Source organism: Lepidothrix coronata, unplaced genomic scaffold (genome assembly GCF_001604755.1).
Source record: "Lepidothrix coronata isolate B3197 unplaced genomic scaffold, Lepidothrix_coronata-1.0 Scaffold245, whole genome shotgun sequence".
Lineage (NCBI taxonomy): Eukaryota > Metazoa > Chordata > Aves > Passeriformes > Pipridae > Lepidothrix > Lepidothrix coronata.
In genome coordinates this window covers 670464-697503 of record NW_016690425.1, presented here as the reverse complement: position 1 = coordinate 697503, position 27040 = coordinate 670464, and the positions used below count along the sequence as shown (strand labels likewise).

Below are 27040 nucleotides of genomic sequence, written 5' to 3'. Positions count from 1 at the left end.
TGATCAGCAAACCAGAGGATGGCCTTTTTAGTAGTTCTGCTTTCCTAGTGCAGAGCAGTGTAGTTACTTACCTCAACATAATCTGTTGGAACAAGTCCTCTCTCACCTTGGCTGTTTTTTCCCTCTAACCAGCCTCCACCAACATCCTAGAAGAAGTAATATAGAAATAATTTTGCTAGATGGATCCCACAGCTTGCTTCAAACAGCTCAGAAGAAAGCACTGTCTCGCTGTCAAATGCAATGTTCAAAACACAGTTATGGCTGTATAACCATGAACAAACTCACTTAAAGCTGCTGAAGCAGCAGATACTCATTTGAACAGAACATAGACTGTGCCAGTTTCACACAGCTATTGTGGACTTTAGATTTTAGCAAGCATGAGAGGAAAAAAAGGTTGGTTTTTCAGCACTTCTCATCATTTATGAAACCACAGTCAATTGTCTGAACACAGACTGCATAAAAACAGAGCTATTATCATGTCCATTTCAAAGCATTAGTTTTAATCAACAGACTATAAAGAAACAAGACACAAAGAATTAAGCTATTGGTAATATCTGTAAAAATCTCTGCTTCATTTATTGAAGATGCAGAGATATGTGGTGAGTGAGAGCTATTACCTGCAACAATGTTAAGGGTATTCTCAAGATTAAAAGAGCCACATGCCATACAAGATCTGGAGACACTCTTTCTACTTTACATTTATTTTCAGAGGCAGATCTCATGCTATTAGTTAAAAAAGAACTAACACAGTTCAGCTCTGATCTCAGTGGGGCATCCTGATACCATTTGTTTTTTTTAAACATATGTTCTACATACACTAAGAAACCTCTGCAGACCTTTTCAGTTAAGCACGGTTAATTCCAGGACAACATTACCTGGAATAACTCAGTTCTGTTTTAAATCAAACTGTTCATGGAACACATGTCAAGCTAGCTCACAGGTGAAAATTGGAACCACACATGCTAGACAGCAATTACTGAATTTTAGGTTTTCTTAATTTGCTTTTTAATGGATATATTTGTTCATTCACAATTTTGTTCTTTCATTTGGAAATTTTATGTAATCCTGCACTTAGCAGAACTCTGTTTATGTATTCATGATTTTAAACAGTAAAGATCAGTTATTGAAACAACTTTCCTTTACTTTTCACTTAAGAACACAGAAATAATTAGACATCTCAGATTATAAATTCAATTAGCTTGGTTAAACTGCAAGAGCAATGACATCTTAATCCATAAGTCATATTTGCACTGCTACACTTAAAAGCAATCTTCAGTGGACTTGCATGACTTACCCTATTGCTGTCTAAATTTATCATATCAAAAAAGATCAAGAGCCTTTGTGGAAATCTGTCATGGACAGCATAAAATAAAGTGTAACTTGGTTTTAAGTATACTGCCTTAATCCACAGATGTCTTTTCAGTGAGAACTAGCTTAAAAGTTGTGAACTATTTATTTATATTTAGTCCTACTTTTGTGACATGTTATTAAACTCCTGAACTCATTTAAAATGCAACCTCTGCCACAGCACGGCACAGTATCAGAGAGGGTTCTGGTTCTACTAAATATCTCCTTCAAGTATTTAAGATCAGTGGAACTAAAAATTATAAGAATTACACATGACTAGGCTCTCCAAAGAACTAGTTTATTCTGCAGAACCTATGCTTCCTATACAATTAAATAAATAAAACCTGACTTTAAAATCAGGTGGGTTTTGTTTGTATATGTTTTAAAAGTAATATCTATTTGCTAAGCCATATCACTAAACAAAAATCAAAAGCAGAATGAATCAACACCTTCTTATCAAGGGTAAGAATTACATAGAATAAAAGTGCACTCAAATTCAAAATGTCCACATAAATAAAATACCAGTGTTCAAAACTACTGTTCATTTAACAAGTGCCTGATAGTATTATCAATAGTATTTTCACCACTTCTTCCCTGTACCTTATTCATATTTCTTTAATTATGAAAGAATACACAAATGTAGTAAGAAATATTTGGACTGACTTCTTCAACAAGCTTGGAATGTTGCAGTAATTGATTAAGAAACTCAAAATCTAGAAGGGAGCTGGCATGTCACATTTAAATGCAAGTGGCAAGCACCTGAAAGATTAATACACATTAGGCACACAAAAAGAGATTAATTCAGATGTAAATGTTATCACCATCATTAGCTCTTTCCTCTTCCTTGGCACTCTGCTCTGTTTAGAAGGAAACAAAGCTGAGCACATTCTTAAGTGTGTGGGCACAATTTGAGAATTCCCTCTCCTCCAAAACTTCTCACTGCATTTTTTTCCACAAAACTATTAGAAAATTCTTTGTATTCAGTTTATTTGCTCATTCTTCAAGGAAGGGTAGCCATGGCTTCAGATGTCATCTAGCACCATTTTTCTTCCATCTGCTAGAAGTAGGTCAGGAAAGTGCACTGAAGCCCTGACTCTGTCTCAGTTTTCTTACCGGGTTGGTAATTGTGATGATCTCCCCTTCACTGACTGTCAGCTCGTTGTTTCCAGGCTCAGCAGCAAAATCATACATAACACGAGCCTATATGTGAAAAAGAATATAACAATGAGCCTTCCAGCTTATTTAGAAGTATCAGCACAACTTATTCTTAACTAACAGAAATAGTAAGTGAGGTCAGGCTGAAAGTACAAAGAGCAACTCAGCACGCGAGATGCTAACATTTCCTAGATTTGAATTCCAAACGGAACAGTAACAAAAACTTTACAAGATAAAAATCTCATGTGGAGCTTGTTGGAGATAATTTACCAGAAGGATTCACAGTTCAAGGCTGGCTGCCATGTCCAGAACTATCCATATGACATTTTCCAGGGGAAGAAAGAAAGGATTCTAACTTTAGCGAACAATACAATTTTTTTCCCTACAAGACATATTCTAGCTCCAATTTGGGTAAAGGGAACTGTTTCATAGAGCAAGCAATTCAGAAAAAGAAAACCAAATAACTGCAGATGTAAGTAACCACTGCTGTACATAAAAAGTAATATGTAAAATTATGTTTTGAGACTATATGGGAGGAACTATGCAAACGCACAAGCAATCAGTGAGAGTAGGCCTGTTACGTATTGCCTTGTTGGGGAAGGAAAAACAAAACCAACCTAATTTTTAAGTGTTTAGATGCACAAAGGCTTTGCTATGTACTGACTCTGCTACTACACTACATAAAGAAATGTTACTTTTGAAACACTGACAAAGTTGCCTAACATTTAAAGAATATTTTTGCTCCTTTATACCAAGAACTGTGACATGACCTAAGATTATATTTATAAAGATATTTTCATTGTCTTCTATTAAATTCCTTTCTGATCTAAAAGTAGAGGAATTACAAAGGGACTGTATTTACTTTCTCAGAAACTGTTGAAATGGATGCATAGAGAAACTATATATATTTTCCCCATGGAAAAGGAAGATCTAGAATCAGATTTTTAGCTTTCCATTTAAACTGGCATATTAGAAAACTTTTAAACCTGATCCTTTACCTGAGCTTCTCTTCCCTTTAAATAAAACTCATCACAGTAGTAGAATTCATAAAAGATAAAACTCTTATTATTTACACCTCAAGTCTTTATGTTAGCCAGGTATCCAAGAAGTAATTAATACATTATTTTATCTGACTGATGCCAATGCTGGGGTATTTAAGAGTAGCAAAAGGGAAAGCTAGACTATTGGTCAGGAAAGGCAAACAGAAAAAGTACAGATTTTCCCAGACAGTGCTGACACAGAAGAAAAATATCAAACTCAATGTATATTGCATCATAGCCCTTATTCCTACAGGTCATACAGGATTTAATGTAGCAGAAAGTTTACTTCAGGAAACACACCAACTTCCCTAGCGCTTCCAATAGCACATTTGGAAATGCACATTTGCTAAAGCACATGCTTTAGCTACCTCAGCTCATACAGAAGTGAGGTTTGTTCCTGCAGGTTAAAATATTAAATTTAAGACAAAATAAAATTTTATATTGGTGTTTCTAATAACATCAGACACTGTACAGCAAAGAGTTCCTTCTTGTACTTGGAGGTTAAGAGGAAGGAAAAAAATCACTAAACAAAAAGTAATTGTTTCTGATAGAGATGACAATGCAATAATGATTTCTGTTGAAAGCAAATATGTGATAGGAAAAAAAAATACCATTCACCATCAAGTCTTGCCTGTCTCAAAACTGCAAGTTGTTATGACTCCCACCTAGACACCCCTTTTTCTGACATAAAACCATGAAAAGCAGAACTTCCCACCCCCACATTTTAATTTCATGAGTATTATGTGGAAATATTTCTGGCTGGTCAAGTGATACTTTACTTCAGTGTAAATAAAAACAGAACCGAGAAAAAACACATATGTTGTAGTTCAGCTGACAAAGCTTATCCTGAACCATGTGCACAATAAATCAAACACTTGGTCTTCTCCACTAGAGCAGCACGACATTGCAGAAAACCATGTGTCCCAAACACTCTGAATGCTTCCTTGCATGAAGGCTTTTCCCTTAAAATGGAGGGTTTCAACACTTTCAGATTATGCCACACAAAACCGAGACGAAGAGGAGAAAACTGTGTTCAGTAATAACACTGCTTTCTTCCCAGCAGCACATCAGGTCTCTATGCAAATATAAGAATAAGCAGCATACCTTTTGAAATACAAGAACATTTTAAGTAAGGGTGTAAAAAGCACCACTCTCCAGACCTCTTCTCTCAGCAGTAGTAGATGAAGGTGTTGAACATGTCCTTTTTACATCAGCTTACTAATATTTATCCTGTTACTAATATTTATCTGCAAGTCCACAATGCCCAGATGCTATGTATCTGAATCATGGGGAAAGCAGCTTTCTTAACCAAGGAGTCTTCTTAGCATTATTCAATAGTACACCATAGTATTAAGTTCTTGCTGCTATTCACAGGAATGATGAAAGTTTACCAGGACAAAGGCAATAGGCAAATTTTACCAGCCTTCAGAGAAACTGGCAAAACATCCCACAGTAATGACCAGACTGGAAATGTAAGACATAGTTCTGTCTAATAAAAGAACAGCTGCAAATACTAGATTTCCTGAATATAGCAGGGAAATAAAGTTATTCAGAAAAATCTGGAAGTATTCAGCTTGTAGGGAAGGAAAGGCCAAGGGAGATAAATAGAATTTAATAAAGTCCTTGTGCCAAAGTCCATCTATTCACCTGCTCTAGATGGTGGCTAAAGTTGTTAAAAAAAGTAGAAGAGGGGAAAAAATTACAAACAAACTTTGCTTACTGCAGTTTAAGAAATTGAAAATTAAAAAAGATTTGCAGTATCACATAAATGGATTATTACAGAGCATTAAGAATTGAGGTACCTGTAACCTGTTGGAGGTAATCTGCAACCTGATCCATATACTGATGTCTCAAACAAATTCCCCAGCTTTTTCTGCCAGTACTCTCCATTCCACTTGCATTTCTAGGCTCACTTGCCTAGGCTGGGAATTAAGTCCCTAAGAACTTCTGGTAAGCTTTAACACTACCTCCTTACTGTTGAGATTTAATGGGGAAAATAGTACAAACTCAACCAACTCCAAAGTAAGTAAAACTAAGTGACTAAATGTTTTCCCTCAACTAATAAGTGCACTGTTAACAGTGGAACCCCCCTGCCCCTTCTCTGGGCAGAGGTTTCAGCCCAAACCCTATTTAAATTTCTAACAATCAGTTCCAAAGTACTACAAAATGGAAAATGGTTTGGTTTTGCAATGAGCTTTTTCCTTCTTACTGGCCACAAATATTGCATCCAAGTAGCAGTTAAGGCTTAGAGATAGATCTTTACAACTTATGCAGAATAGCAAGTGGGCATGGAGAAAAGCATTTAACAAGAAAAGCATTTTAGCTCCTAGGCACTGCAACACATGCATTGAATATTAGGTCTAAGCTTCAAGACACTTTGAATATTTATAAAATGAGAATTTCTGATGAATTCCAGATCACAGAACTAACACCACGAAGACAACTTCTTCAAAACAGAGGTTAAAAAAATATAAATAAAATACTTGCTACAGTAACTATTGTGCTTCATATTTACTTCTGATCATATATAAAAGGATCAAACAATCCAAGAACTACGGAAACCTCACAGATTCAAACATTTTGTTGGTGAAAATAGAAAGGAAAGCAGTAATTCTCGTTGTTATATCAATTCTTTGGAGCTGGTTCTAACTGCTGTAGTTACAAGACTGGACTGCAGTTTCCCAATTTACAGATTTACTGAATTTATTACAGTCTGAAGTCCCTTAAAACTGAGAAGTTCTAAGCATTGCAATCAACCCCTATTACTGTCTTTTTAGAATTATAATAGTAATCATGCCTAAGCATATTAAACCACAACAGACTCTCCACACTAGAAAGCAGTATCTAGATTAGTAAAAGTATTATTCCTCTGCAGACCCGGAGCAGACTTAGCTTTCCTCTATTACTTCTGTCTCAGCTGAGTACCTCCCCCTTCTTTCCATAATACTAAAAACTAAGAGGAAAAAAAGCAACAAAACAAACAACAAAAAACTAAGAGCATTTGCCAACTTATTTCTGAAAGCAGATATAAGACTATGCAACTATACCTGGCAGTGTGTCAAGACTAGTAAGTGTAAATTAAGAGGGAAGGAAGTTGTCTAGCAAAAGTCACTAAAATAAAATTCCAATGAAGGGTTACACTATCTCTATACTAAGTTACTAGATGAGTATCCAAGATCTCTGCAAACATCCTGATCCACTGGCTCTTCTGTGTGTCCCCCAGAATCTTGAAAGAGATGATAAAGCAACAGAAGCACCTACTTCTCATAAGAATCTTTCTGCCTTTTCCAAGGTGTTTCACTCAAGACTAGGCTCAGATGGAAGAGCAACTTACCCCCAAGCTGGACAACCCTGATGTGCACAGGCACACGTCTGCAATACAGTTCCCCTGCAGCAGGCTAGCTGTGCACAGAGAAGGACAAGGAAAGCTGTGTATTCCTCTCTATCCATAAGCATACAGGCTAACAGCAAATGCACAACATTTGTGCTCAGAGAAGCTTTCCTAATAGCTTCCCTGTCTAAGCCTTTCTTGATAAGAATGACTAATGATCCATATGAAGCGATTACTGGATTTTCTTTAAGGTCACCCTTCTGAACCAAAATGTTTTTGTAATGCTGGACTTCCTGACTGTAACACAACACTCCTGCATCAAAGTATGCTTTATAGCACCAAAGTTGGAGAAGTCACTCAAAAAGTGGACACACCTTTGAAAATGCTTTCCCTATGGACATTGATATGAGAAAGAGCTCTTGTGTAATGCAGTAGATTCATCTGTTTCGGCCACGTGTTAGAGTTTGGGAGACTTGGACCACAACTGCTTCACTTGGTCAGCTGGCAGTGGCAGATAGTACAACGGAAATATCCATAAAAGTTTCATAGCATGAAATTCTCATAATAACTGCATGCCTTCCTTTTTGTAGTTAGCCCTTCAGCAGTTCAGTGCTTCAGGCACCCAGCAGTGCTGTTGTCAAGAGACAGGGATTCACAGGTTTAAGTTGCTTGGTGCCACTGTCAGAAATTCATCTACTGTACCACAGCGGCAAGATGGCAACACCTTACAGGTTCATGCTGGTGGCAACAGTTCCCATATTCACAGAAAGAAGGTCAAATTCCATACTTCTGATTTGGAAAGTATATGGGGCAGATAAGTGTGGGTTTAAGAGAAATCTGCATCCAGTGGAAAAGCAGAAACCATAATTTGGGAAGCCTGGTAAAATGTCAAAAATCAAATTAAAAAAAAAAATTAAAAGAAAGAAAAGTCCATTATTAGTGCTTTTCCCCCCTCTTTCTTTACCTAGGACTCTTCTGAGCAAGTCAAGTCCTTAAATTTTAAATAGCCTTGTTAGTAAGACCTGAACTTTTCTTCTAGGATGGCAGCTTAAGCTTTTAGCTGGAATGAACAACAAAGGGCTTTTGATCACCTCAAGTAACTCCAGTAACATTTCTATTACAAATAAACTTCAGAAAGGTTTGCTATAAAAACTGCTTCAGTTAGTAAAAATATTGTTTGGTAGGTCTAGTAAGCATAAGCCTTTGAAATCTGCTGCTTGTGAAAAACTGATAAGCAATATGTTGATCACACCTGGAAACACAGAACAGGAAAATGCATTTCTGTCTGCCCAGACTTTGTTTTATTCATTCTCTGCTACAAGCTTTTTGGATGTGGGTTTGGTTTGAGTTTTTTAATACATTTTTGGCAAGGTTTTTTGGTTAGGTTTTTTTTTTCAGAATTATTTTTTCCCAACAGTATTGTTTGTAGAAGGAAAATATTCATTCTGAAGGGCAGTTCTAAGAGAACAAAATAGAAATAGCATATGTGGGATATAGGTTGGGATCCCAGGATCAGAGAAGTTGAGGAAGCAGACAGAAAATAATAGAGATGAAAACCTAGCTGCAATTAAATTACTTCAGAAATTGGCATTTTATTTTAATTACATCCAAAAGAATGGTTCAAAATTAAGCAATTAATCTATAAAGTGGCAATACTCTGCAAACAAAAAGCAAAAGTTTGAAAAAACTCTCTTCAAGTCAAAACACATGCCAAGTCTCACTGTGGATATTATTAAGGGTACTGCAAGAAGTTTAAAATAGCTGGTGTCCAAAGAGCTCAGAAAAACAGTAAGGAAAATGCTTCAGAAATACAGACAGGAGCCCCTCACCTCTTTCCCACCTCAGAGGATTGAGGACACTAACATTCTTCCAACAGTGGCTAACATTTAGGTAGATTTAACCATTTCCCTACCCTTTATCCTGAAACCTAAACTCATTTCAAAAGCTAAGTTATCCAAGTCTGAAGAGATTTTCACTGCAGCATCTGCAACACTGAATCATGGAATCATAGAACAGTTTGGATTGGGAGGGACCTTAAAGTTCTTCTAGTTCCAACCTCCCTGCCATGGGCAGGGACCACTTCAATGAGACCAGGTTGCTCAAAGCTCCATCCAACCTGGCCTTGAAAGTATAAAAAAAATTTATACTAATAATAAGGGAAACACCTGGGGCTATGATTTGACAAAAAATGCCTTTTCATTTTAGTCTGTCACAACTGTATCAGACTGCTAGGCAAAGTGTGCATTTGAATAGTCTATACAGAAATATCAAGTGGCTCTCCAAGTGCCTGTGACTCAGCCTGAAAAGGCAGCTACCTTCTGTCTTGCCACAGTAAAGAAATCTCCACATGTTTCTCTCACAGGCTTCCCCTAAGAGACAAGAAGCAAACAGAAAACTGATGATGGAAGCAAAAGAGGACACTATAGGGATATTGTCTTCCATGGCAAACTCCTATAGAAACCTTACCTTAGGAATACAAGCAATTATACATTATAGTTGAAACTGCCGGTTAAAAATGATAAAGATTTATTATAAAGAAGAAAAGACACCAATGTTTATCTTTTTAACTAATACAGAGCAAATGGAGAAAATGTATATTGCTTCTATAATGCTAGAATCACTTTTCTTGTGTATGTGCTCAATATCTGCTTAGGAAAAAACCTACTAGCCTGAAAAAACAGACACATTTGATACTATGATTTTATTAAACAACATGCAAAAAATAAAATTCACTGTTTAATTAAAACTTCTAGTATTACATTTCTTTTCTAATACAATTATGTTTTGCTTTCAGCAATATCAGCATTAAAGCAGACTCATCCAAAACGTGAAACTAAGTTCAGTCTGGACTAAGAGAGGTCACACTTGTGGACTAAGAGAGGTCACAATATTCACGTATTATTTACACTGAATTCCCTCACCAGCTGTAACTGCTGGATCCTCACACTACTCTAGAAATTCACATTAAAAATGTCTCTTGATCTGCTGGCTCACTTTCCTCAGAACAATTTTTCAACACTAAAATAAGTTCAGTAGCCTGAAGCTAGTCATTTGAAATCAACACCACTGACTATAAGCACATTAGAAGCAAATTAAATACAGACAGAATGCTAAGAAACAAGGACTCGCATAATTTCTTCCTGCTAATAAAACATGCTTGCAGACAGAGGAGACACAGAACAGGGAGCTTCCCTTCAAGCCTCGGAAGCTGCATGTACCTACAATACTTCAGTCAGGTACTTAATTAATTATTCACACTGGATTAAAAGGTCCATCTCATATTGGAAGTAAATTGATAACAAAACATGAAGAGTTTCCAAAAAGCACAAAACACGAAGCACAAAAGCACAAAACCACTGGCACTTTCAGAATTAGAATAAAGGTGTAATAAGCTTCTCTTGAAACCATTTCTGTATGATTTTGTCTAAGAAAGAAGTGAATAGGCAAGTTTTCAAGTGTTAAAAAGACTTGGAAATGTTTCTATAATATTAATAACTAACTAGCCTCTTCAGCAACTTGGGTTTTCCTCAGTGAGGACAGATTAGCTCTTTAGATCTACCACACAGTACTATCTTGCTGAAAATCACTTCTTGGTCAGGAAAGAAGATCTGAACTCTGTTCAGGTTAGTCTAACTCATTTTTGGTTACATATCTTATTTTTGATTCACAGAATGTGAACTTCTTTATAGCTGTCTACCTGCAAGCAAGCATCAGCACATCCCAGAGCCCACTGAAATATGCTCCTGGTCAGCATTACAGGCAGCATGCACACCAAGAACTTGCATTCAAGTGAATTCCCACACAGGAGGCCCTTTCTTCATCTCAAGCATCTAAGACTAAAAGTTATCGATGCACTATGAGGGCTCAAGTGACTGAGATTTCTTAAAAAGTGTTAGAAAGTAACAGATCTTAAAATCTCAAGGTGTTAAAACAAATTACAGCTTCTGTTCATGCAGTTATAAGTCAGGTGGGTAGATAACCACTGCCACACAGCATGAAAAAAGCAAAGAGAAACTGCAATATTTTCCAGATTTACAACAGTACTTAAGAATGTTAAAGTCTGAGGATTATCTATAAGCAGTTCAGTGGTTTTAAAAAGCAGCATTCAAATTCTGATACTTTCAAAATAACCATCACACACTCTTAAAAGATGTGCTTGGTTACCTTTTGTAGTGTTCCTACAGGCTTATTTAGGGGTACTGTCAAACCCAGTAACAGAATCCCCCGGCACCCAAGCAATACAGAAGCAAGGGAAATTCACTTGCAGAAATACATGCACAACACCCGTGTGATTTAGAGATGTTTCCAAATACTGACTCAGATACTCCTCTGAATCACATCTGAGCTTTCAGTTGGGTTAAGCACCTGAAGGTTTTTTTTCTTGTTTAAAACATTACTTATAAACAAGTTATCAGTTATTAAAAATGTACAGCAAATCTTTTACTGTAAGGAGTTCCAATGATACCAGCTCTTTTTCAGAATCAATGACCTACACTGCTCTAAGTGCCCAGGCTTCCCCATATTTTCCTTTCTGGATACCAACCTATTTCAGATCTCCAAATAGGCTGGGGACTAAACAGTTTTAAATTTGAGAACATGAATTCCAGTTTCACCAGGACACACAACTGCAGCAAATACAGAATGGGTTTGTATTTAGGGATGTTAGGCAGGATGCATTTATCTCAAGTGTGATTAAAATCTCTGCCTAGATTAATCATTACTGCGTTTCTGAAATCAAACTGCAACATTTGCAACTGTTTGCTGAATCAATATTTAACAGTGCGTTTTAGAAGTCTGTTGTGTCAAGTCCCCTGATGTTTGCCTGAAACTTTAGGGCCATCAGTATTGTACCCTCACTGTTCTGTCCCCAGAAAACAAAGCCAGTAAGAGGTGAAGGTTTCAGAAAAAGCCTGCAGCATTCACCAGAAAAATTGCCACATTGTGACCTACTCATTAAGACAGCTTGTAGACACACAATAGCATCGCCTCTATGAGAGCAGAGATTAGAAAAAACAGTAATTATCCTAATAACTGGAGAGGCACAAAGTTTCACTAAGGTTATCTAATGAACTTCAAGCCTTTTCAGACTCAGCACACTATTACACACTGTGCATCTCAATGTACCAGTTACACAGGCCAGTCTGCGAGCAAATGAATACCGAGCAAAACAAACTATCTGCATGTTAAAATGATGCTACTTCAAATACAACCTAACCCATAAAATACAGAATGGAATAGCTGTACTACTTGGAAGTCCCAAACACTGGTAAATACTAATAGGAAAACAAGTATTATTGCACGTTCACTGAAGGCAGCTGGGAAGGAATCTGAAATGCAGCAGAACAAATTCTCAACATAGAATTCTGCTAAATTCTCTGTTACTTGAGTAACCAACATTAATCAATATACTAATGTTTTGGTATGTCTTAGCTCTTATTAGAAACACTTCTTTATGAAAGCCTGTGTTTACTTTCATTTTATGAACACAAGTGAGGAAACTGTTATACCGACATCAATGCACTACCATTCTATCAGAGGAAGCTTCTTTATTCCAGAAACGAACAAGGCTCACATTTTTTGGGTTCTAATGTATCCAAGCCTAGAGCTATTTTAAGCTTTTCTGTCAGCAGCGTTGAAAAGTACAGGACCCTGTAAAGTTACAAACTGGTCATGATAAATGGCAGCTCAAATAAGCAAAGCTCAGTCATTGACCTGGCTTGAGAACACCTGGCACTTGAACTGGACATTAAGTACCTGCAATTTAATGCAATGTGCACACTAGCAGTGATGGCCTATCACACTTTAAAACAAGGAGAAAAAAAAAAGAAGAGAAACAATTCCTGAACAGATGCAATAACAAAAAGAGATATATCTCTGATATATGAATTACAGAAGTGGATTAAGTCATAAAACACTTAAAGTTTAATAGGACAGCACACAAATTTTTCTTGCACCAGCAACCTTTACAGTGACAGAAAGCATCAAAGAAGTCTGAAATGTAAGTTTGAAGTTCTGCTTCCTTACGAATTACTAGAAAATTTGGCAGCTTGACAGAATGTGACAGAGTTGCCGATAAAAAAATTGTAATTCAACAACCTTCATACAAACTTCCAAGACTATGGTCTAGTTATTTGCAGAAAGGAAGATGTTTAATTTTGTATTCCATAAGCAATCATTTTCAGAGGACAAATACAGGGCTATTAAGGGAGGAAATTACAGTACTGCTGAAAGAACTGTGCTGTAACTAGGTAAGGACTAATTACATTATGTTATCATATGTTATTGCAATATTCAATTACCGAATTAAACCTTGACCCCCAAAAAAGAATTAATGCAGTGGAGGAAATAAAACATTTAGGTTTGACTCTCAGATGTGGTGAAGCTGTAGGGTGAAATGAAGCACCTCATCTGACATGACCTTACTGCTGAAGAAATGTGAACTGTATAAGCTCTCCAGGCAATATCAGGTTTTAAATCAGAACTAGAAGGAACAATAAATGTAATAGTCTTATATCAATTGTATTTCTTCTGAAACCACTCACATAGTCATTGTAAAGAAAAAAAATCCTCATAGAGAAGAGAGAAACAGTTTAAAGCTATTCTAAGGGAATTTTTATAGCAGTTCTTGAAAATTAGCCATTTTGTTCTATCAACCAAGAAAGAAAACACTTTGTTTGAACTGAGAGGACAACTTATTTTTGCTCTGAACATTAAGTACTGCAGTCTCCTAAGGCTGGGAAAAGCAAAGCAAGTCCAAAACCTACTGTGTATAAACAGAGATACCATATGAATACACAAAATAAAAGCACAACAGTTCCCTTGCCAAGGAGGAGCAGATGGCAACTCAGAGTAGAAGTCAGTAACTCAATGACAAGTCAGAAGAAACCAGTACACCAGTCCCACTTTTTCCAAGAGCTAAACTGAATGATTTCACCTGGGCAAGTCCCCACTTGCAGAAACCCCAGGTCAGACATGGCTACCCCTCCCCAGAAGCAGCTGTTTTGCTTGGGCTCCCCAGAGACCTCCCACAAGCTGCACTGCCTGCCTCCTTACCGCCTCCTCCTCCTCCTTCCAGCCACCTATTTTGCACATTGGAAACCCCTCCTGTAAAGTGGCTTCCTTTAAGGGGCAGGGCCTGGGGGGAAGAGCTGCACCAAAATACAGGAGGCACCAGAGCTTTTACCCACAAAAAACACGTTCACACGCAGAGTCGCTGGTTTGACTTTACCAGCACACTTACCGTGAGCCCGTACCCTGTCATTAGCAGTGCCCAGGACGGCTCATGTGCCCTTCACATCCAGTCATGTCCTGAATGTTTCCTCGCAACTACACAACAGCTGGATCAGCCTGCCTTATGGCAGCTCCCTACAGGAAGAGCTGTCCCTCGTGCCATTCTCCCTTTACTATGGGTCTCACAGAAGACTAACTGTCAAAGTTAAATGAGTCTGGTCTTAAAAGTTTTTTGGGGTTTTTTTGGGGTGTGGTTTTTGTTTGGTTGGTTTTTGGGTTTTTTTTTTTCGACAGAGGTTTCTTATCCATATGAAGCTCAAAGAGAAAGAGTGCCTTGGGAAAAAAAAAGGATAAGGCTCAGAAGCTTAAATTAATTTTTCAGTAAGCAATATCCATATATTTGCTTCTCTTCAGCAGCATTTAAATTTTGCTTATTGGACTATTACAAGATTGCTCTGTTTTTTGAACTTCGTGTTACTTGGGAAGCTCTTTTCCAATCATAAATTGCTGAGAAAGCAGAAATACAACTAAAGAAAGTAAAAGCACAAGTTCTGATTTTCAGCTCTCAGAGAAGTGTAAAGTGACTTTGAATGAAATTGTGATACAATCTTTGAAATAGAAGAGGTTTAGCTTTATATGCTGAGCATTGCAATACCTATTTATTTAAAATAATTCTAGATAACTAAATGTTGATCTATCTTTTTGCAGGCTGGTTGAAACAAATCACTCCCATCATTTTGGTCTCTATTACCTGCTTTTGTAATGTTTTGCAAGACTGCTTCCAACACCATCCATGTTGCAATTGGTTGTCAGTTTAATACAGGAAGGAATCCATATATTTAAAATGGCAAACTTCTCATATTATTTTTCCCTTGGTGGTCTCTGTAAACTCTGAAATTTGCCAGGTACCCTAATTAAAGGAGGAGTTTATTGAATAGTCACACGTTCTTCTGTTTATATTCTAGGAATTTTTTCATGACCTGAAAATCTGAGTTTCTAAGGGGAGGATAATTCACAGAGGAAGACCTTTAAAGAATGGAGTAAAATAAAGCTTTTTCCAAAGCTGCAGTTAATTGTAAAGCCTTCTTGCTGAAATAATACCAATGTATGGAGAAATTCTACCAGAGTGAAAATCTGAATCACTAAATCTATAAACCAGATGAAGCTTATGACATCTGATACCAGACTTCCTTCTCTTTAGCTGTTGCAATCATGTTTTTAAATGACGACCTCTGGTAATGAGTCTCTGATGACTCAATGCCTAGGTGCTTAAAATAACTTTGAAAAACTGAGTCAGAGGAATCATCATCCAAGCACAGCATCACATAGAATCTCACCAGCTCTCCAGCATAGAAATGAGAAGGCTTGCACTAGTAATTGCTGCAATGTAACATAACCCACTTATCACTGAACCTTTGAAAAAATCATAAGGCCTGACAAAGACAAAAGAACAGAAAACCTGTGTCTTCATAAAATTAGACAGTATCAGTTCTCGTGCTCATCCTAACACCTCACCCCTTCGATAGGTCAGGAATCTGTGGCAAATTTGCATAACCAAATATTTTCACCTTTTATAGTCATTTTGTTGCCCCTTAGAAAACAAACCACCAAACCAAAATACTCAGAAAAGCCCAGGAAGTATTTTCACATGTACTTAATCACAGCCTAAAAAACCAAACATTTTCCACATGATTAAGACCAAAAAATCAAAATTATTACTTTACCTAATTAGTTTTGTTCCATCACATCTTACATATATAAATCAACTGTGATCTCATTCTTTGCATTATGTCTTAAATAAATTTAAATAATTTAAATTTAAATAATGAATTTAAATAATGGAACATGTTGAATGGATTATGAAGTGATCTGCATAGTAGAAGTTCATCCCAATTCACAGATGAATTAAGATTTATTAACTGAATATTCTTTTAAGATGAGATTTCCTAGAGGAGTTTACTTCCAAAGTTATGACAATACAGAAGGCAGACTTGCAGAACACAAAGTCTGGGTATTTTAAAGGGTTTAGCACAGAGAGATGCTTCAATTCCCAGCTGCAAATCAGAACAAAGAATTGTTTCTGACCAATTCATAATGCCAACATACAGATTCGTGATGGTACAAAGGAAAATGTGGGACTTCTTTGGGGAAGCCTTACACTAGTGAGAGCAATAGAGAATCATAAAGAAAGATGGAAGGAAGGAAACATGCTAAAGGATAATAATCTTTATTTTAAGTCTAATGTGTTGTTACCTTTTCCTACCTGAAATTTTCATATGTAAATTGTGACCTTCCCTCACCACAACTACAAAATCATTCTTAATTAAACTATACCTGGTAAGTGGTATTCACAAGAGAAAACATGATTAGATGGACAAGAAAGCCTTGAACAGCATTTCCACGTTGTAGAAGTATCACTAAGTTATATCTTCTTTAAAGAACAGAATATTCAGTCTAAGCTTTCATCTCAAGCGACTTCTTCCCACAAAAAGGGCCCAGTCCTACAAACAGAATCACCTAAATGAGTTCTCAAAGCAGACAAACCATTGAACAATGGTGAGATACAAGTGCCCCTAAAGTCCCAAAATAAAAACTGTTGGTATTGACACTAAGAGAGGCTTTGACCTCATGAAGCTTATCAATAGTTGCCTTGTGAAATACCTCACTTCTGAAAGTGATGTCACCAACTTCAATGGTGTTACTCCTATAAATCAGCTTCTAGTTCTAACTTCAACTTTTAAATTAGAATTCTCACTGTATGTTAGCAGCACAGGTTCCAGAAGAACTGTCTTGCTCATCAGTGTGCCATAACTTATCCAGTTCTTGTAATAACATCACACTTCCTTCTGAAATCAGGACTTAACAAATGGTAAAACATCAGCCTTTTCAAGAAAAGGACTTGACTACATTTTAAAATAAGTCCAAAAATAGACTGAGGTAGGGAGCACATTATTTAAAAGCCACATATTGCTTCCTGGCATTTCTAGCTCTCCCTATTGAACGAAGCTCAAAAACGAAAGAAAGGGCATGAGTAAAGCTGGAGCTTTGCAAACTCTATTGGGGAAAGAAGAGGAAAGGCAAAAGAAATCAAGAAAGAATAAAGAGAAAAGTAAGAATCTCATCTGCAGCTTTTGTAAACAACTATCACAGAAACACATTTACAATATTGCATTTTCTTTGCGACCAAGTTTTGAAAATTTTTTAGGCTCAGGCACTTTCTGCCATCATTTGTGATGCACAGTTACAAATAAGGAATTAGTAAGGTTAACTCTGTTTCTGAAGGAAACATCCAAAATAAAGTATCTAGATTAAAGAATCAGTTCTTAAATGTGGATATGAAATTGCTTACCTCTGAAGTCAGGTTCAGTTAAATTACTGTAAAACTTTGGAAATTAGCTTCTCCTAAACCATCTATTTTTTTTCTTATTTTGCTTAGGTTTTTTAACACTTGCTTCAGTTTTTAGAGCACGTAACCTCGAGCAAACCACAAAATCCACTGCCAAGTTATAGTAAGGATCTAGCCAACCAAAGAACTGCCTCCAGAAGCCTCAGATCATCCATTTCCCACTTATATTTCTATCCCTCATTATATTTCTACCCCTTCACCATGAAAGTCTCCCCCCAGCCAACTATGCCATCCTACTCAACCTTTTGTATCAGCTCTAAGCAAACTTTCAGCTACTGTAACTCCCTAGAACTTGAGAAAATGGCCCTGCTGTTTCCGTTCAGTGAATTTTTTGCTATTTCAGCAACTTACTGCAGCTCAAAGGCAGGCCTGACTTCTGGCATGTACAGGATGAGGAGCGAGAAAGGAGAAGGAGCAATGGAGACTGGGTTTAGCTCATGGCATCAGAGATAGCCTCCACAGTCTTCAGAGTGCCACGACAACCCCTTTCAACAAGTGACTCCCTACCAAGTTGCCAGTTAACAAATATGCAAGGAAAGTATCGGTAAAAGCCTCTTGGTATGAAAATAATAGTCCTTTCCCCTGAAAGTTTTTATTATTTCAGTAAGAAATGCATTGAGTTTGAATGGTACAGGGAAGAGCCAGCACATTACACAATTGTAGATCATGTCTTCACACTGGAAAACTCCAGGAACTTAATTGCTGTGGTTTATCAAAGTGGGAGGCAAGAAAACAGACCAGGGTTTACAAGCTAGTTGTGGAAGAAATCCCTATTTGCATCCTTCATCCCCAGGAAATCTAACACTTTCATACAAACATTTGTAAATCTTGTAGACAAAAGTATAAAAATGAAAACAGACACTGGGCAAATTTCAATTCAAAACAAAGAAGCATCCAGCAGCAAGAGAGTGGATGGTTTAAAAAAAAAAAAAAAGACACTGAATTTTCCATCACTGAAAGCATTCAAATCAAGACTGAATTTTCCCACAGCCTTCCTTGGAAAGTATATTATAGTTTAAATAGGAATTAATTCAGAAAGTGCTAATAGCCCAAGCAGCATAGGCCAGGCTGGACTGTCAGTCACCCCTACCAGCCATATAGGATTTGATATCATTAAAGTTCAAAAAATTCATACTCCAGATAGCTAATTACAGTTTAGGTTTTTTAGCATTTCACTTACAAAACAAATACACTTTGCATATTTCTTTTTAAAATAGGTCATTTTAGAAAGAGCACAAGCAGAAGGTGAGAAGTTTGTTTCCAATTTAAAAAACAAAATTTACTTTCCAAGTGAAATGGTGACTGGTTAGTAGGCTGATTTCCTAAAAACTGTTTTTTGAGCTAGTTACTCCCTTATGCAGCTCAAAAAACGATGTATGCTTTACTATCACTGATGTTTTCACAAACTGAAAAAATTAAAAGCCAAATCAGGGCCATTTGCAGAGAGGGACCCATCTCCTGGGTAGAGCTCACAGAAAATAAAGTAACCTTCTCTTCTCTGCTGCTCTCAGTTACCAGCATAACAAAATAATAACAATGAAATACCAAGTCTTTACTGACTACCACTTCCCAATTTTAGCCCCCAAGTTAAAGCACATTACCATAACTTGCAATGTGTAGAATGAAAAAAACCTGCACCACCTGATTTCAAGCGAATCCTAGTTAGGAAGTAAGAAATTATACACCCTTCAGTGTGGGGCCATAACAGTTCCAAAAAAATATTTACAGAAAAGCAAAGTGAAAATTTCCAAATGTATGAATAAAATGGCTTTGTGTGTTCACCACAGAACACAGGATCCCATGAGGATACTGCACCTCAAAGTGAGGAGAGAAACAGTAAACTGGCTTAGTACAATATCTGCCTAACATGCTGTGTATCATGTAGTGTATGTGCACCAGAAGTCATGTTCTTGCTACATACAATAGTTAGGCTGATTACAAATCATTCATACACGCATCTCACAAATCAGTAGAAATCACCAATACTAAAATCAAGTCCATCAACAATATTCTAAAAGCTCAACAGAACATAATTTCACTATATTGACACTTTTTAAACTGCCTAAGTGGTTTTGAAACTTAGAATCAATTTCCCTGTGCTACTGGAAAAGTTTACTAAAACATGAGTAAACATCAGCGTACATGGTTACAGAGACAGCTACTTTTTGACAAGTTCAAGATGTGGAATTTTTTCAGCACTGAGAAGTACAACACAAATAGTGCACTTCCTCAGTAAAAGGAAGTTTTAAAACTGCTAGCCAAGCTAATGGAGTCAGGTGACTCAAAATAATACTTCAAATACCAAAAAAGTCTTCCTGAGATACTTAGACAAGTCACAGATGAGTTGCTGGTGGATGTTAACTCACACCTACACAAGCAGAGACGCTTTCATCAACCAGTGTAGTAAACAAATATTTTTTACTTAGAAAGTTTCAGATAGGATAAGCTAATTTTGAGTGTTGCATTAATAGCAGATACTGTTGAAGAACTGAACAGTATAATTTAACTTCCTGCCTCTTATGTGTGTGTGTGTGTGTAAAATCAGAGCTTACTATTAAGAGGTCGCACAGTGCAGACCCTGGGCTCCCACAAGAGACACAGCACACCCTTCCCCCGGATCCACCCGAGGGGGTCAGCATCAGCTGCCCTGACGCGACGCGAGGGCCAGGACGGCGAGGCGGTCGGGCCGGCCCGTCCCAGCCTCGACGGGCAGCCGGGACACCCGGGACCGGGGCCTGCCGCCGGCCGAGGCCTCCCCCGCCACCGCCCGGTTCTCCGGCTCGGTGGGAGCAGGGCAGGGTCGCCCGCACTGCAGGAGCAGCACCCTGGGCCTCCGGCAGCTTTTCGGCCCTACAGCCGCCCCGAGCGAGCGGGGGTGGCTGGGCGAGGAGCGGGGCCAGCGGGGCACAAACACACCAGAAAACAACTTTCCCCCGCCCCGGGATCGGTGCTGCCCCGCTGAGCCCCGCGCAGGGATCGGGCGGCGGCGGCGGCGAGGCCTGAGCGCGGCACTCCCCTCCCTGCCTCCCGCGGCCGCCGACGAGGGGCAGGCTCCGAGCAGGGCAGCGGCTCCCGCGGCCCCGACACGCCGCCCGCCCCCCGCGGGACCCCGGCCCGCCCGGCCGCTCCGCCGGGCCCGCTCGGCGCAGGGGGCGCCCCGGAGCCGCCTCCCGACCCCCGCGCTCTGCTCACCTTGGTGGCCATGGCGCTGCCGGCGCGGGCTGCGCTGCCGCTCTGCCCTCCCTCCGTCCGTCCGTGCCGCGGCTGCTCTGTCGGTCGGTGTGTCCGGCCCGCCCGCCGCCGCCGCTGGGCCGCGCAGGCGGCTCCTCCTCAGAGTCCCCCGGCCGCCGCCGCCGCCTCCTGGGGGCCGCTGGGCAGCTCAGCAGCCAAGCCCCGGTGCTGGGCCGGCGAGGGCTGATGAAGCCGCACGGCAGTGCCCCCGCCCCGACCGCCCTGTCCCCCGGCTCGGCTCGGCACCCGGGGGCAGTGGCGGGGCTGTTCGTCCGCCGCCTCTCCGTCAGGGCCGCAGGGAGGGAGGGAGGCACCCACGGCGCTCGGTGATCCCCGGAGGAGCCGCCCCGGCGGTCCCCGGAGTGCGGGGGTAGGCGGACGTGCCCCCCACACCCGGTTCCCTCAGCGGCTTCGCCCTGTAGTCAGTGTTTGCCCCTAAATCGTCGTTCGCGTTGGGGAGAGGGCCCGCAGACAGGCGTTATCGGCCCCTCGGTTGCTTTTGAACGGAAATTTTGAAGCGACTGTACAGTAAGGAAAGCGATTTTTCCCCCGGCCAGGCTCCATCCGCAGCTGTCAGTGGGCTGTGCCTTGTCCCTGACCTGTTGCAGCCGGGCCTTGGTGTACAGCAGTTAGCAGCAGCAGTAAATAGCCCCAAGGAGCTGCTCAAGGTCGGTAGCGTTCCTTTTGGGTGCTCTACAACCGTCTCGTAAAAACTGTGACCCCACTTGATTTCCAGCCTGCAGGAGAGACGAGATGGGAGGCTAAAACAAGGGGAATATGAAAATCCAGTGGCAGTGATCATGCAGAGTACTGCACCATCCAAAAAGTGCAGCTTCTCATTTGTATATGTATAGTGGTTGGCCTGGAATCAGGAGGCGCTTCCTTTCTGTAGAAGGAAATACATGGTGTAATTGTCACGGATGCCAAGGAGAGCCCTAAGAGGCAGGTAGGCAGTTGGGAAACTGCATAGAACTCTTCATCTGCATTTGTTTGTCCTCAAAACTTACAAGCCTCTCTTCTGATATTGGTATATTTTCTCAGTGAGAGAGCTTTATTAAAAGAGAAAAATACATTCACAGCAGATTTTTTTTGAAGTTGGAGATAGGGAAATAATTTCTATGAAGAGTGAGGATGACGAAGTAAGAGGAAGCTGGCTATTTAGCTGCCACCACTTTCTGAGTGATTGAACTGATTAACTTCAGATGTTTAACTTCAAATCGCCTTTGCTGGAATTTTTAACTTTTCCAGAATTCCATTAAATACAACGATTCCAAGTTTTTATTCTTTATAACAGCAGTACCTAAAGGGAAACTTTTGTACGTGGCCCACAAATGACAACACCTTTAATTTGAAGTGTTGTATTAAGGATCAGTTTTGCCATGTGGTCCCTCACAGATCGGTATTTCACCCACCTTACTAGCAAAACTCCCTGAAGCTGGCTTCATCTCTGTACTAGTGGACCCTGCTCTTCCACTTTCTTACTAACAATCTTGCTATCATTCTATGTTATTACCCAGTCATCTAGTAAGCATCTTATAAAAAGGATAGGGGTATGAAACCCAGAAAACCAGTGCTATCTCGTTTAGGGATTGCCAACTGATAGGTATGTAAAGCACCCTCTATCCCTTCTCCAGATGCTATGTTTTGCTATGTGAAATATAATAAACTTATGGCTTTAGCACAAGCTCGAGTCTGTGTCATTTTTTACCTGTGGTCAGAACAACTGCCAGAAAAGTTTAGTCTACCACTGCTAACCACTATGCTTTAACAGAGCTCTGCTCGCCATCTGGGGAATGAAGAACACAGTCATGATTTATTCAGCCTCTCTATATGCTTGAAGTTTCCAGTTTACAGTTTTCCACTGTGAGGTACTCCTAAAAATAAGCCTTGCTTGACTTGTTTGAGGGATGAAGGAAATGTTAACATTTCTTTCAGCATGAGAGAATGTTCTGGGAAAATATTTTTTATGGGATCTTTCCAATACTATTTGCAATTAATTGCCATTAATTCTTGGTATTCTTAGGAATCACTCTGGATTGCAAGTAAACATATCTCTTCTTAGCTGTAAGCTTTATTACTGCTTAACGCAAAGGGCCAAATACACACGAATTGCTAACGAAATCATCTAAAATTTCCAAAACTTCCTAATTTAGTTGCTTTCTTGCTGCCAAGCTGTGTTGTACTTAATTAAGACTAGATGTTTGTTTAGTACTAGGCCTGAAAGAAATCTCAGTGGCTTCAGTGGGGTTGTTTACATACTTAAGCATAGGTTGGAAGTGTAGTGCTCTGTGTGGAGCTTATCAGTTTTCAAACAGAGTTGGCTCATTATTAACTTTGTACTAAAGCCCAAATGTATGCTATGATAAATATCTCCACCTCAGAAGAAAACAATCAATAACAGAAGAAAATCCATTACAGTCACATAAGTCACATAAGTGACTTCTCTCTACAGATTTCTACTAGGTAAGTATTTTTGCAGTTAGCTTGTCTGCAGTACTTCCCAGGAACAACTGCTGCAGCAGAATTCAGTGAGAAGTGATCTATTGCAGAGCTTCATCAAACGAAAAGCTCCTGCCAACAGTGCTATGCAAATTTTTTAATTAAAGATGGGCTCTGAGAAAGGACATGGAGAACATTTGTTCAATGCTGTTCTCTGCTTGGCAAGGCCTGCCTGTAGCTTCAAGATCACAGAAAGTCAGTGACCTTGTATGTTCCGATTTACGCAAACTTGGTGGGTAATGATAAAGAAAAAATGTTATTCAGATAGGCTTCAAACTGAAACCCATCTGGAGAAAGAACTATGGTTTGTGTTTGTAAGCTACTGTTCTCAGGAGCTCCTGGAGGTGATGCACTTTGGATTTCTCCCTGCTAGCAGGCTGTGCCCTTAGCATTACCTAGGCAATGCACTGGGGTGACTGAGGTGGCCCTGAGGCATTTACCACAGCTGTGGAGGAATTTTGAGCAACAATTATTATCTTCAGTGGCAACAACTTTGCAAATGGAACAGGTGTCAAATACATATATTTCTGAAGTCTCTGCAGGAGGTGTACAGAGAGCATATTGTCCTGGGTCTTTATTTTCAAAGGTGTTTTATAAAGTAAGAAATTATTTAATTGTTTTCTTGTTGAAAGTATAACAATGTGGTGTGCACGATAACATCAGTTCCACACTACATGCTTTTAGCTCAAGATTTCTAACCCCATTAGTCAGGAAAGCCTAACAATGACTAGGGAGTAATTACAAAAACATTTCAACTGTTCCTTCTAATTACCATGTTTACCTTAGTCACCTGATACAGACCTTTTGTTTTAAGAACAGCTAGAGATTTCACATTTCCAAAGCCTTAAAATTAACTGTATTGAGCAATTACTTAGTTTCTTAATCAAAAATAGTAATACTGTATTCTTCATCTCAAGGCATATCTGCACACCTTTACCTACCTTTCCTCAAGAGGTTCTTTGGGTGTCATGTTTCCTCTCAGCTGACCAGCATTTCTCTTTCAGTGTTGGGTTAACACCATTTCTTTGGTGTTTCTGAGAAGTCTGCCTTCCTCCTGTTTTCTGTCTCCTTCCCTGCCCCAAAATTGGACAAAAAATGATAAGAGCTGCCACAGGCATGAAACCTAATGTTATCTGCACAGAGCAACAAGGAGCAGCTGCTGAATCCCATTTGTGCATTGCTCTGTATAGTGTGGCATCATTTGCAAATCCTATTTGAAAAATACGTTTAACAAAATGAGTTCTGAGGAAAAAAATATTAATATTTTCCTTTTGTGTTACGAGTATTTGGACAGAAAGGACATGAAATCTTGAATCATATGGCATTTGCAGCAAAGCACAATTTTACCTCTCACTTACCCAGAACGTTACGTGGCAGTTTAAAATTGTGCTCAAGAAATTACAGACACGCTTTCCAATTTTGTTCTGCACCTGGTGCTGGAGGATCACTATCAAAACAGTAAGGCAGCCAGTCCTGAAATATTGTTGGAATTTAGGTACAGATTTTCCTAGTTCATAAAAGCTGCTTCAGAAAATTGTACTCAAAATTGCACTCAGATGCCTGTGAGTTTTTCAGTCTCTGAATTTATCTCTGAATAAGCAGTTCTGAGAAAAACTGTGCTTCACACATTTGCTTTTGACTTAAGTGTTTTGTCTCCTTAGCTGGTAATTGAATGCCATTATAATCTGAACTGTGGCATATAATGTGGGCCTTTTTTGAGGTAAGTTCTCATTTTACATGGTTACATTTTTAATAAACACACAGCTAATACTGGTTTTGTGCTATGTATGGATATGTTGCTTTCTTTACACTGTGGGGAAAGTGCAATGCTATGCTATGCTAAATTCTGTACTCTGAGGGTGTTGGGGTGTTTTTAACACATCCTTGTGAAGCTGTCCTAGTTAGGACAGCTGAGTTCATCATGGTATGGGTGTAACCCAAAACTGTGTATTCTATAGCCTTCCATGCCATTTCCCAGAAACTGTTGTCAATAGACTATTAGCACCTCTGCCCATAAGAGCCTGACTCCTCAGGCTATAAACTAGGTGTTAAGAGGCCTGTGAGATAGGAGGATGCTCTTACCTTTTATGGAACTCCCTGAGGGAAAGAACTGACCATTCCTGCCTGAACTGGAGAATATATAAACCTGGAGTTTTCAGAACTTTTCAACCACTCTTGGGATCCAGAAGGAAGACTGCAGCTCATCGCTCTCAACCTCAGCTGGACTGCAATCACCGCTTCTGACCAGACTGCAACAGCTCTCCCACCAGCAGGTTTTTCCCCTCTCCCTTTACTTTGGACTCAAGCGGGGCCCAGGGAACACCACTTTGTTCATGCCCCCAAGGTACTGGGTTATACATTTGGGTTTTGTGGGTTAAGACCAATTGTTTGTTTGTATGATTGTACTTACTGTATTATTTTAATAAATTGTTATTCTGATTTTATAATCTCTCCTTTGAGTTGGGTTCATTACCCCTGCTGGTTAACTCTTAAACCAGCACAGAAGCCAACACTTTTAAGTCATGGTGGACTCTCTGGACTCAGTTTTCTCTTTAAAAATCAAAACAACCAGCTGTTGACCATTGAGGATGTGAAAAAGCTACACACAAAAAAAAAAAAAAAGGAAAAAAAAAAAGAAAAAAGTTTCAGTGTTCCAGAGACAAGATGTTGCTGCAGTAAGCTTTTGGACATAGTCAATTTTTCAAAAGCACTTTTTTTTTTTTTTTAAATTTTGTGAAGCTGATTGCAAAGGTCATGTTTTGGTGCAAATTTGATCACACTCCAGGGAGAGTGAGATGTGTGGATTAAACACCTAGTACAGATCCTTATGGATGAACACGATGGCTGCAACAGTTAGGAGCTTGCTTGTTCATGATGATCTGTTCTTTCTTTAGATAATAGTGTATAAAACAATTATTTTCTCCCTTTGTTTCTTAAATGTAAACAATATTTTGACCAATTCTGGTATTCCTTTTCTGACTTTTCAGCAGTATAATCATTGATAGGTGTGTGTAATTTTTTTAGCAGTATAAGCTTTGGAAGAAATTATACAAAGAATCATGCTTTCATGTGCAAGGGATAAAACAGATTTGTCAAAACACCTAACACTAATATCATTCTTTTTGCATTCTCTTCTGAGCTATACACTGTTTGATACTATAATAATATATACATATATATTTGCATATATGCTTATATCTGAGCTAGGATACTTGTGCACGTATATATGTCATGCAGTTTAGTTGGTTTGCATTTAGATTTTTTAAAATAATTTATGTTCATTTGTGTTTCAATGCAAGGGCTGCTGAGATCAATAGGTTTTGAACTCAGCTTTCCTGAAAAATAGAATATAGTTTAGCAAAAAGTACATTTTAAAAGGGATAGATGTTTCCATTTTGATGTTTGCTAGCTTTAGTAAAAGTGCTAGTCAACCATTAGCACTATTGATTCTTACCACTACTGACCCTTCCCATCTGGAGTGCTGACTGCCTGTGGCTTATTTCCATTTTCCCCGTTATGGTGCTGTACCTTCATATCCCAGGGAACTGCAGTCTCAACAAGCAAAGCAACAGGAGTGTGATCTACTATGTACTTCACCTAAATGTACAGGTTCACAAATGCTGAGGTCCTGTCAACTTTAAGGGGCTTTTGCTTCTTAAGCTTGCACCCAAATTGTGTTCCAACACACAAGATTGGTGATTGTACTAGAGATGTAATTAATTTTTCTTTGCCGACATGTCTAGATGAAGGTCCAGTTATTCATCCTCATGAGTAGGTCATTGAGAAGAAAGGTACAGAAGG

At 39.1% G+C, this 27040-nt stretch overlaps 1 protein-coding gene across 3 annotated transcripts in view; it reads right to left on the bottom strand.

The window, feature by feature from the left end:
- Positions 1–20800, bottom strand: part of SNX9 (sorting nexin 9) — a 60366-nt gene extending 39566 nt beyond the window's left edge. For 2 of the 3 annotated variants that reach the window (XM_017834928.1, XM_017834930.1), the window contains exons 1-3: positions 20702–20800; positions 2461–2547; positions 72–146 (exon numbers count right to left, since the gene is read on the bottom strand). In XM_017834928.1, the coding sequence (XP_017690417.1) occupies positions 72–146; positions 2461–2547; positions 20702–20713 (174 nt within the window). In that variant the 5' untranslated portion in view covers positions 20714–20800. Of the gene's footprint in view, positions 1–71; positions 147–2460; positions 2548–10002; positions 10100–20701 lie in introns of those variants that run through there. The other variant, XM_017834931.1, reaches the window with a different exon arrangement.
- Between the last annotated feature and the right edge of the window lie 6240 nt (positions 20801–27040).